Genomic DNA, 12570 nt, shown 5'->3' with positions numbered 1-12570 from the left:
AAATTATTTGTTAATAATGTCAACTTCCACTAATATCAAAGATTCAAGTGATAACATTAATTGGTTAGAAAAATTAGCAGAGAAGGGTGATGAAAGGTCAATGCACAGTCTTGCCTTATGTTACGAAAATGGTGAAGGGACAGAGAAGGACTTGGGAATGGCCTTTCACTGGTATCAGAAAGCGGCAGAGAAGGGTGATGAAGGGTCAATGCACAGTCTTGCCTTATGTTACGAAAATGGTGAAGGGACAGAGAAGAACTTGGGAATGGCCTTTCACTGGTATCGGAAAGCAGCAGAGAAGGGTGATGAAGGGTCAATGCACAGTCTTGCCTTATGTTACGAAAATGGTGAAGGGATAGAGAAGGACTTGGGAATGGCCTTTCACTGGTATCAGAAAGTGGCAGAGAAGGGTTATGAAAGGTCAATGCATAGTCTTGCCTTATGTTACGAAAATGGTGAAGGGACAGAGAAGGACTTGGGAATGGCCTTTCACTGGTATCGGAAAGCAATAGAGGAGGGTTATGAAGGGTCAATGCACAGTCTTGCCTTATGCTACGAAAATGGTGAAGGGACAGAGAAGGACTTGGGAATGGCCTTTCACTGGTATCAGAAAGCGGCAGAGGAAGGTTATGAAGGGTCAATGCACAATCTTGCCTTATATTACGAAAATGGTGAAGGGACAGAGAAGGATTTGGGAATGGCCTTTCACTGGTATCAGAAAGCGGCAGAGGAGGGTTATGAATGGTCAATGTACAATCTTGCCTTATGTTACAAAAATGGTGAAGGGACAGAGAAGGACTTGGGAATGGCCTTTTACTGGTATCAGAAAGCAGCAGAGGAGGGTGATGAATGGTCAATGAACAGTCTTGCCTCATGTTATGAAAATGGTGAAGGGACAGAGAAGGACTTGGGAATGGCCTTTCACTGGTATCAGAAAGCGGCAGAGGAGGGTGATGAATGGTCAATGAACAGTCTTGCCTTATGTTATGAAAATGGTGAAGGGACAGAGAAGGACTTGGGAATGGCCTTTTACTGGTATCAGAAAGCGGCAGAGGAGGGTTATGAATGGTCAATGCACAATCTTGCCTTATGTTACAAAAATGGTGAAGGGACAGAGAAGGACTTGGAAATGGCCTTTCACTGGTATCAGAAAGCGGCAAAGAAGGGTCATGAAAGGTCAATGCACAATCTTGCCTTACGTTACAAAAATGGTGAAGGGATAGAGAAGGATTTGAAAATGGCCTTTTATTGGTATCAGAAAGCAGCAGAGGAGGGTTATGAATGGTCAATGAACAGTCTTGCCTTATTTTATGAAAATGGTGAAGGGACAGAGAAGGACTTGGGAATGGCCTTTCACTGGTATCAGAAAGCGGCAGAGAAGGGTTATGAAAGGTCAATGCACAATCTTGCCTTACGTTACAAAAATGGTGAAGGGACAGAGAAGGATTTGAAAATGGCCTTTCACTGGTTTCAGAAAGCGGCAGAGAAGGGTTATGAAAGGTCAATGCACAATCTTGCCTTACGTTACAAAAATGGTGAAGGGACAGAGAAGGACTTGAAAATGGCCTTTCACTGGTATCAGAAAGTGGCAGAGAAGGGTTATGAAAGGTCAATGCATAGTCTTGCCTTACGTTACAAAAATGGTGAAGGGACAGAGAAGGACTTGGAAATGGCCTTTCACTGGTTTCAGAAAGTGGCAGAGAAGGGTTATGAAAGGTCAATGCACAATCTTGCCTTATGTTACAAAAATGGTGAAGGGATAGAGAAGGACTTGGGAATGGCCTTTCACTGGTATCAGAAAGTGGCAGAGAAGAGTTATGAATGGTCAATGCACAATCTTGCCTTATGTTACAAAAATGGTGAAGGGACAGAGAAGGACTTGGAAATGGCCTTTCACTGGTATCAGAAAGCGGCAGAGAAGGGTCATGAAAGGTCAATGCATAATCTTGCCTTACATTACGAAAATGGTGAAGAGACAGAGAAGGACTTGGAAATGGCCTTTCACTGGTTTCAGAAAGCGGCAGAGAAGGGTTATGAAAGGTCAATGCACAATCTTGCCTTATGTTACAAAAATGGTGAAGGGACAGAAAAGGACTTGGGAATGGCCTTTCACTGGTATCAGAAAGCGGCAGAGAAGGGTCATAAAAGGTCAATGCATAATCTTGCCTTATGTTATAACAATGGTGAAGGGATAGAGAAGGACTTGGAAATGGCCTTTTACTGGTTTCAAAAAGCGGTAGAAGAGGGTCATGAATGGTCAATGCACAATCTTGCCTTATGTTACAAAAATGGTGAAGGGACAGAGAAGAACTTGGGAATGGCCTTTCACTGGTGTCAGAAAGCGGCAGAGGAGGGTGATGAATGGTCAATGAACAGTCTTGCCTTATGTTATGAAAATGGTGAAGGGACAGAAAAGGACTTGGGAATGGCCTTTCACTGGTATCAGAAAGTGGCAGAGAAGGGTTATGAAAGGTCAATGCATAGTCTTGCCTTACGTTACAAAAATGGTGAAGGGACAGAGAAGGACTTGGAAATGGCCTTTCACTGGTTTCAGAAAGTGGCAGAGAAGGGTTATGAAAGGTCAATGCACAATCTTGCCTTATGTTACAAAAATGGTGAAGGGATAGAGAAGGACTTGGAAATGGCCTTTTACTGGTTTCAGAAAGCGGTAGAAGAGGGTCATGAATGGTCAATGCACAATCTTGCCTTATGTTACAAAAATGGTGAAGGGACAGAGAAGAACTTGGGAATGGCCTTTCACTGGTTTCAGAAAGCGGCAGAAAAGGGTGATAAGGAATCAATGCACAATCTTGCCTTACATTATAACAATAGTGAAGAAATAGAGAAGAACTTGGGAATGGCCTTTTACTGGTTTCAGAAAGCAGCAAAGAAGGGTCATAAAGGGTCAATGAACAATCTTGCCTTATGTTACAAAAATGGTGAAGGGATAGAGAAGAACTTGGAAATGGCCTTTTACTGGTTTCAAAAAGCAGTAGAGGAGGGTTATGAAGAGTCAATGAACAATCTTGCCTTATGTTACGACAATGGTGAAGGAACAGAGAAGGACTTGAAAATAGCCTTTCACTGGTTTCAGAAAGCGGCAGAAAAGGGTGATAAAGAATCAATGCACAATCTTGCCTTACATTATAACAATAGTGAAGAAATAGAGAAGAACTTGGGAATGGCCTTTTACTGGTTTCAGAAAGCAGCAAAGAAGGGTCATGAAGAGTCAATGAACAATCTTGCCTTATGTTACAAAAATGGTGAAGGGACAGAGAAGAACTTGGAAATGGCCTTTTACTGGTTTCAGAAAGCAGCAGAAAAGGGTAATAAATGGTCAATGAACAATCTTGCCTTATATTACAACAATCATGAAGAGATAGAAAAAGACTTGAAAATGGCCTTTTACTGGTTTCAGAAAGCAGCAGAGAAGGGTGATGAATTGTCAATGCACAATCTTGCCTTATGTTACAAAAATGGTGAAGGGACAGAGAAGAACTTGGAAATGCCTTTTACTGGTTTCAGAAAGTGGCAGAGAAGGGTTATGAAAGGTCAATGCACAATCTTGCCTTATGTTACAAAAATGGTGAAGGGACAGAGAAGGACTTGGAAATGGCCTTTCACTGGTATCAGAAAGCGGCAGAGAAGGGTCATAAAAGGTCAATGCATGGTCTTGCCTTATGTTATAACAATGGTGAAGGGATAGAGAAGGACTTGGGAATGGCCTTTTACTGGTTTCAAAAAGTGGTAGAGAAGGGTCATAAATGGTCAATGCACAATCTTGCCTTATGTTACAAAAATGGTGAAGGGACAGAGAAGGACTTGGGAATGGCCTTTCACTGGTATCAGAAAGCGGCAGAGGAGGGTGATGAATGGTCAATGAACAGTCTTGCCTTATGTTACAAAAATGGTGAAGGGACAGAGAAGGACTTGAGAATGGCCTTTCACTGGTATCAGAAAGCGGCAGAGGAGGGTCATAAAGAGTCAATGCACAATCTTGCCTTATGTTATGAAAATGGTGAAGAAATAGAGAAAAACTTAGGAATGGCCTTTTACTGGTTTCAGAAAGCAGCAAAGAAGGGTCATAAAGGGTCAATGAACAATCTTGCCTTATGTTACAAAAATGGTGAAGGAATAGAGAAGAACTTGGAAATGGCCTTTCACTGGTTTCAAAAAGCAGTAGAGGAGGGTTATGAAGGGTCAATGAACAATCTTGCCTTATGTTACGACAATGGTGAAGGAACAGAGAAGGACTTGAAAATAGCATTTTACTGGTTTCAGAAAGCGGCAGAAAAGGGTGATAAGGAATCAATGCACAATCTTGCCTTACATTATAACAATAGTGAAGAAATAGAGAAGAACTTGGGAATGGCCTTTTACTGGTTTCAGAAAGCAGCAAAGAAGGGTCATGAAGAGTCAATGAACAATCTTGCCTTATGTTTCAAAAATGGTGAAGGGACAGAGAAGAACTTGGAAATGGCCTTTTACTGGTTTCAGAAAGCAGCAGAAAAGGGTAATAAATGGTCAATGAACAACCTTGCCTTATATTACAACAATCATGAAGGAACAGAGAAGGACTTGAAAATGGCCTTTTACTGGTTTCAGAAAGCAGCAGAGAAGGGTGATGAATGGTCAATGCACAATCTTGCCTTATGTTATGACAATAGTGAAGGGATAGAGAAGGACTTGAAAATGGCCTTTCACTGGTATCAGAAAGCAGCAGAGAAGGGTTATGAAAGGTCAATGCACAATCTTGCCTTATGTTATGACAATAGTGAAGGGATAGAGAAGGACTTGAAAATGGCCTTTTACTGGTATCAGAAAGCGGCAGATAAGGGTCTGGAAGGGTCAATGAACAGTCTTGCCTTACATTACTACAATGGTGAAGGGACAGAGAAGGACTTTAGAATGGCCTTTCACTGGTTTCAGAAAGCAGCAGAGAAGGATTATGAAGAGTCAATGAACAATCTTGCCTTATGTTACAACAATGGTGAAGGGATAGAGAAGGACTTGGGAATGGCCTTTCACTGGTTTCAGAAAGCAGCAGAGAAGGATTATGAAGAGTCAATGAACAATCTTGCCTTACATTACTACAATGGTGAAGGGACAGAGAAGGACTTGGGAATGGCCTTTCACTGGTTTCAGAAAGCAGCAGAGAAGGGTCATAAAGAGTCAATGCACAATCTTGCCTTATGTTATGAAAATGGTGAAGGGACAGAGAAGAATTTGGAAAAAGCCTTTTATTGGCACAAAATAACTTCTGATAATTTTAAAATTAACAACTTGTGTAAGGAATGCAATCAACCATATATTGATTACAAATGGTGCCAACAATGTAGTATTAAACAATTTCAGCAAGATTTTTCAAAATGGACTAGTAAAAATAAATTTATTGATAAATTTATTCAAGAAGCACAACTAAATGCTAAAAGTAATTATGAAGTTTTAGAATGGATACCTTATAATAAATTGAATAATATTAATTATTATGATAAAGGAGGATTTAGTGATATTTATAGGGCTATCTGGTTAGATGGACCTATTGATAGTTGGAACTTTGATGAGCAACAATGGAATAGATGGACTGAATATGAGGTTATTCTTAAAAATCTTAATAATTCATCAAGTTTAAGTGATAAATTTTTAGATGAGGTAAGTATTTTATTTATTAGGTACTAATTGTATATTTTATTTTATCTTATGAATTAATAATTTTAAATATTTATTGTATATAGTGGAAACATCATTATAATTGTCAGAAAAAATCATTTTCAAAATTTATTCAATTTTTTGGAATTTCCCAAGATCCAAATAATTTAAATTATGTGATAATAATGAGTTATGCAAAAAAAGGAAGTTTGAAAAAATGTTTAACTAATATAGTTAAATTTAAATGGCAAACTAAATTGCAATTATTGAAAAAAATTATTTTAGGACTTAAAGTAATACATGAATCAGAACTGACTCATCGTGATTTTCATGATGGTAATATCTTAATATCAGATGATTATAGTGAAATATATATTATTGATTTAGGATTATGCAAACCTATACAAAATTCTGATGATAAAATTGATGAAGTTTATGGAGTTTTACCCTATATGGCGCCTGAAATATTGAGGAAAAAACCCTATATTCCAGCAAGTGATATTTATAGCTTTTCAATGATGATGTGGGAATTTACATCAGGTATTCCTCCATTTAATAATAGAGCACATGATATTCAACTTACTTTAAGTATTTGTGAAGGAGATCGCCCTGAAATTATGAAAAATACTCCAAAATGTTATATAAATTTGATGAAAAAGTGCTGGGATTCAGATCCTTCCAAAAGACCAAATATAATAATTATTGAAAATACTATATCTGAATGGCTTAGATGTATTAATGAATATTATCAATTAAATGGTGAAGATAAACAAAGATATGTAGTTCCTAATATTGATAATCAATTAAAAAATGATATGCATGAATTTATAAAAGCAAATAGAGATTTGACAGAAGAACAAGATAATATTTCTGTTTTACAAACTCAAACTCATCCACAAGCATGTTATACAAGCCGCTTGCTTACTGAAATTTTATATCAAATTAATTCTAAGGATTTGGATGATTATATAATTAAAATTTAAATATAAATTTCTATAATGACTTTGTATTTATTGATTTCATAAAAACTTTAAACAAATTTTATTTGTAATTATAAAAAAAAAGTATCATTTGTAATAGATATTTTATTTAGTTTAATAAAAAATAAAAGAATGTTTATTGTTCAAATAAATTTATTTTTTATTTAAATAAAAGATTAAAAATGGATGCAAATTTGTTTAATAAAGTCAATCAAAATATTAACAAAAAAAAAAAAATCTATAATGATGTAATGATATCAGGATTCCGATTTGTGACAGTTATCAAATTGTATAAAAAAATGAAAACAAAATAAACAATTAGAAAATGTATTATTAAATATTCCAGATATACAAGATATACAGTAAGTATGCATTATTAAAAAATCATGAATAATGAGGCGGTTTTAACATAATGAGATATTTATTAAAAAAAAAAAAACTTTTTGTTAAAAATATGGTCACCAAATAATCCCAATATGATTTTCAACCAATTCTTTATATAATTCATTATTATTATTGATGTTTTGTTTTAATATATCCAATTCTTCATAATAATACTTTTCATAATAATTAATTTGAAAATAATATGAAAAAGAAAATTCAAGATCATTACTTATTGGACATATCATCATAGAAGAATTTTGTTCAGATAAATTATCAATATAATTATTTATTCATAACGATAAATGATTGTTTCTATAAATCAAAGATTTTGTTCTTCATTTCAAATCCATTATTTTTATCATTAAAAAATTTTTCAACCTCTGGTAAATTTTCAACTGAATATAAAATTTTAGCAATTGCTTGACTAATGATTTTTTTTGTGTAATTTGTAAAAGCTAACGAAAAGCAAGAAAAATTTTAATATATAATTTTGTTTAAAGCTACATCACATTGCCAATTTTTATAGTACCTTAAAATCCATTCAAATGGTTTTATTTTTATATGTTATATAAAAAATAAAAATCATTTAAAATATCTTTTCTTAACATACTATAAAAAAAATTAATATGACATACTAAATTATAAACTGCTTAAAATTATAATATAAAGATTAAATTCACACCTAATCTTAACATACATCAACCTTTATTTATTTATACTATATATAGTGTAAATTTTCCTAATTTAAAATTAAAAATTTGATATTCAGTATATTTAAATATCCTGATCAATAAATACGTAATTTAAACGTAATCATGCATTCGAAAAGACTTAAATTAGTTTGACAAAAATTCCTGCAGTACATTCACCAATTATGAATTTTTCTCCCGAAATCTTTATTGAAATCTGTTCTTTTTTACCACCAGGTGATTTATTCACACTTTCTCTAAATTTCGTGGATATTTATGTGCCCCAAATTCTTTTGCTACTCAACAAATGTGGAAGGAATCTCGTTTAAAATTTATGCCAAAAGAAGATATGCCTCCGCCGGAAGGCATGAGTGAGTGAAGAAAAATATGCTGAATTATTAATAACGGAACGAGGTTGTCAAATTTGTAAATAAATTAGAGAATGCAAAATTTATTAGGAATCTGAAGTTAGTAAATGTTGTGTAATATGTTTTTACGAAAAAACCGTTAGGTATATTTTCACACCTTTAAATAATAATTCATAATTTATAAATTTTCATTCTAACGAACTTTTTTATAAAAATAAAAAAAATTATAATAATTTAGTCGGATTAACTTAATTACCAAAACTAAATGTTCATTAGAATTTGTTAATATTATGCCATGTACACATACTGGTTATTACTATTGTAAAAAATATTATTGGAAAGAGTAAATAGATCTTGCATATTCTCAATATTATGGTTTATCAAAAAAAGAGAAAAAAATTTGGTTGAATAAGCAGAAAAAGCAAATATTTGATTCTATAATGAATTAGTATATTAGGTTACTACGTGAATTACGTAAATTCAGAGAAAAGGAAAAAGTAGGACATTTTCTTTTATCTCTACATGCATACTGTGATATCATAGAGGATGATTTTATTTATTCAAATCCGTATTATTTACGGCCTCCATCGCCTCCATCGCCTCCACCTTCTCCACCTTCTCCATCTCTATCAAGATTTTTTGTACAAAGTGCGACAAAAGAAGTTAAAGAAGTTGAAAAAATTGAAAAAGTTGAAAAAGTTAACAATAATGATATACCTCAATTAATTCAACTTCATATTAAAAGACTTGAAAATAAATCATTTAAATTTACTTTTAATGCGAAGACAAGGCTAAATTCATCAAATGATTATCTTAATTCTAATGAACAAAAAAGAGATAATTTTGTTAAAAACTAAAAGGGTAAAAGATCAACTTAATAAATATAACATGAAAGTGGAAGGAAAGAATTATAAAAATAAGTTTTCTCATAAATATGGTTAGGACTAAAATGTTTAAGACTAAAATGTTTAAGTTAGATATTTAAACGCATAATAATCATAAATTTATTTAAGATTAATATTCAATGCAGTATAATAAATTGCGTGAATGTAATTGGATATCGTGTCGCCATATATATATTATTATAAATAAATAGGAATTTAATTGTATTAACTGTCTCTAATACTTCATTGTTACAAAATAATGATAATTTCGTGTTAAATAACAAGGGACCTTTAAATAAAACATTCTTGCAGTATATTCGCTTTCTTCTAAACTTTTTATTAAATATGCTCCTTTATAACCCAGCTGATTTCTATGAATATTTATTTATTTGCCCAAATTTTTTGACAACTTAGTAAATATGCGTGAAAGGAAATTATAACATGTCTACTGGAATGAATGAACGAAAAAAATATGTTGAATTATCAATATTAAAATGAGATTGTAAATTTAAACGAGTTAAAGAATGTATAATTTTTTAGGAATTAGAAATTAGATATTGAGTAATATGTCGTTACAAAAAAAACTGTAATATACTAATAGGGTATAAATAGAGCAAATAAAGTGTAATCATCAATTTTAAAATCTTTTTAATAAATTTAGAGGGAGCATTTAAACATATATTGTTTTATCAAATTTAGATTTTTTAAAAATAGAGAGGGATGGGTACGTTAAACAAACAATTAAGCCTAAATAAACTTGTTAATTGAAATGAATTAAAGCCTAGTCCAGAAAATAAGCACCCCGCCTACAGTCCTACAGTACATTACTGATATTATATGCAAAAAAAGGTTGCTTATTTTCGGGACTATGCGTCTATTTATTTTTAAGTACTACAAGAGTGAGACTAATTTTTTATCAGGAATAAGAAAAGGGATTAATTAGTAATTTAATATAGTGAAATTTTTTTAATTTTCTTACAAATATGGTTTTATTTTTTAAACATTACACTAAAAACATTGTAAATTCAATCATATTGTATCTTTTTGTTTATCCGTTGTTGTGTAATATGCAAATTATTTATATCCTGAAACGTAATCATGCATTGAAGATCTCATTCAAAGTATTTATATAAAGTGGGAATGAAGACTCTAGAGTCTAGAATGAGTTTGACCAACACAATGCAGGATATTCCCGCAGTACACTCACCAATTACAATTATTCCACTTGAACTCTTTATTGAAATTTGCTCTTATTTACCACCAGTTGATTTATTCACATTTTCTCAAGTGTGTCGTAAATTTCGCGGATATTTATGTGCTCCAAATTCTTTTGCTACTCAACAAATATGGAAGAAATCTCGTTTAGAATTTATGCCAAAAGAAGATATGCCTCCACCAGAAGGCATGAGTGAAGAAAAATATGCAGTATTATTAATGGCGGAACGAGGTTGTCAAATTTGTAAACAAACTAAAGAATGCAAAATTTATTGGGAATTTACAATTAGGTGTTGTAAAAAGTGTTTTTACAAAAACGCCATAAGGTATATTTTTTATTTCTTTTAAATAATAATATTTAAATCCATAATTTTATAAGCTTTTTAAACTAATAACTCTTATAAAAATTAAAATTTATAATAAATTAGTCGGTTTGATTTGATTATCAAAATTAAATGTCCGTTAGAATTTGTTAATATTATGCCATGCACTCATACTGGATATTTCTTTTGTAAAAAATATTATTGGAAAGAACAAGTAGATCTTGCATATTCTCAATACTATGGTTTATTGAGAAAGGAGAAAAAAATTTGGTTGGATGGTAAAAAGCAAGTATTTGATTCTATAATTAATTACATTAGACGACGTGAATTACGCAAATCCGAAGAAAAAGAAAAAACGAAATATCATTTTTTATCTCCACATACATACTGTGATACCATAGAAGATGATTTTAGTTTTTTATATTCATTTTATTCACGACGTTCTCTATCAGCTCCACCTCCACCTTCTCCACCTCTGTCCAGATTTTTTGTGCAAAGTGCGACTAAAGAAGTTAAAGAAGTTGAAAAAATTGAAAAAGTTGAAAAAGTTAACAATAATGATGTACCTCATTTAATTCAACTTCATATTAAAAGACTTGAAAATGAATCATATCAATCAACTTTTGATGTAAATTCAGCAAATAATTACCTTGAAAATTCTAATGAACAAAAAATAAATAATTTTATTAAAACTAAAAAGAATAAAAATAAAAAGAAACGAAATAATAAGCTTAATAAATATAACATGAAAGTGAGAGGAAAAAATTTTAAAAATAAATTTGCTTATAGATATGGTTAGATACACAATTTTTAACAGAGGTTTTTAATATTATGTATTCAAGTACTTTTATATGTTTATATTTTTTTTTTAAGTTAAAATATTTTTAATTTTTATTAAAAAAATAAACTGTTATATATTTTATTTTATTTTATTTTATTTTATTTTTTGAGAAATATTTATTTAACATAATTTGTAAAATACATTTAACATATCTTGGCTATAATTTAAATTAATTCTAAAACATACATAAATATACACTTCATTACCATTACTTAGGAATGGTTCAATAATAATTGCCCAAAAAAAGTCTATAACATCATAAAATCCATTGTTGTCATTTTTATAATATATTTCAATTGCTTTACTAAATATTCTAGCTATTACCTTAAAATACCAACAAATTCCATATAAATTATAAACAATAAGTAATATAATAAATAAAGTTATATAACTAAATGGAACAAATATTAATAATAAAAGATACCAAAATTTTATGTAGGATGAAGAAAACTTATAATTATTTATTAATAATTTTAATGATAGATCATAAGATAGCATTAGAGAATAAAAAATTACTAAAATTGTAGTTGATATTATTAAGTCTGGTATAATTATTATAATAAGAATTAAAAAGATTATAAAAAAATCTAATATAATAAATATTGATTTGAATTGTTTTATTATTTCCGGGAATTTGAGAGGATGGAAATGACAATGTTGCTTAACTTCTTTGATTTTTTCCAATATTAAAAAATCTAGTAAAAATTCTTCAATAGAATGATTATATATATATTTATAAATTAAGTGTATTATTGCAGCTGTTGGAGAAAGTGAATAAAGTGGATATCCGGGTCTTTGTATGATTGTTATTAATGGGTTAATCAATGAAAAAAATATGGCATATCCAATTGAATATATTGTAAAGAATGGAATATATAAAACAATTATTATAAGAGAAATTAATAACAAATAAATTCTCATTTTCGAATCATATTCTTTAGTCGTGAAAATGAACGAATATAATTGATATAGTGAAGGAAAATACCAAATCAATATTATTAAAAAATTTATTATTAGACTTAATATATATGTAGGCATCAAAAATATTATAAAATCAAGAAAGATTAAAATTGCAAGAGAAACAAATCTAATCATCTCCAGTACCATCTTAATTTTTCCAAGAAAAAGAAAAAAATAGATAATGTATTTTTTATTTTTCATAGTTATTTTATATTTATTGTTTTAACTTGTTTCACGTAAACAGAAACTGTTAATATCAGTGATGTGCAATACGTTT

General features: G+C 31.0%; 2 protein-coding genes across 2 annotated transcripts; both read left to right on the top strand.

The window, feature by feature from the left end:
• Window positions 1-8009: 8009 nt before the first annotated feature.
• OCT59_013975 (uncharacterized protein) lies at window positions 8010-8927 on the top strand (the record flags this gene model as incomplete). Its single annotated transcript, XM_066141883.1, has 3 exons — window positions 8010-8073; window positions 8347-8413; window positions 8528-8927. 3 exons carry the CDS (start codon window positions 8010-8012, stop codon window positions 8925-8927), a joined length of 531 nt encoding a protein of 176 aa, XP_066001972.1.
• A 1188-nt stretch (window positions 8928-10115) lies between these two features.
• Window positions 10116-11291, top strand: OCT59_013974 (uncharacterized protein; the record flags this gene model as incomplete). Its single annotated transcript, XM_025329980.2, has 2 exons — window positions 10116-10495; window positions 10598-11291. The coding sequence occupies 2 exons, from the start codon at window positions 10116-10118 to the stop codon at window positions 11289-11291; spliced, it is 1074 nt and encodes a 357-aa protein (XP_025187650.2).
• Window positions 11292-12570: the final 1279 nt, after the last annotated feature.

This window comes from Rhizophagus irregularis, chromosome 21, assembly GCF_026210795.1.
Source record: "Rhizophagus irregularis chromosome 21, complete sequence".
Classification (NCBI taxonomy): Eukaryota; Fungi; Glomeromycota; class Glomeromycetes; order Glomerales; family Glomeraceae; genus Rhizophagus; species Rhizophagus irregularis.
This window is presented reverse-complemented; position numbering and strand designations above follow the sequence as displayed.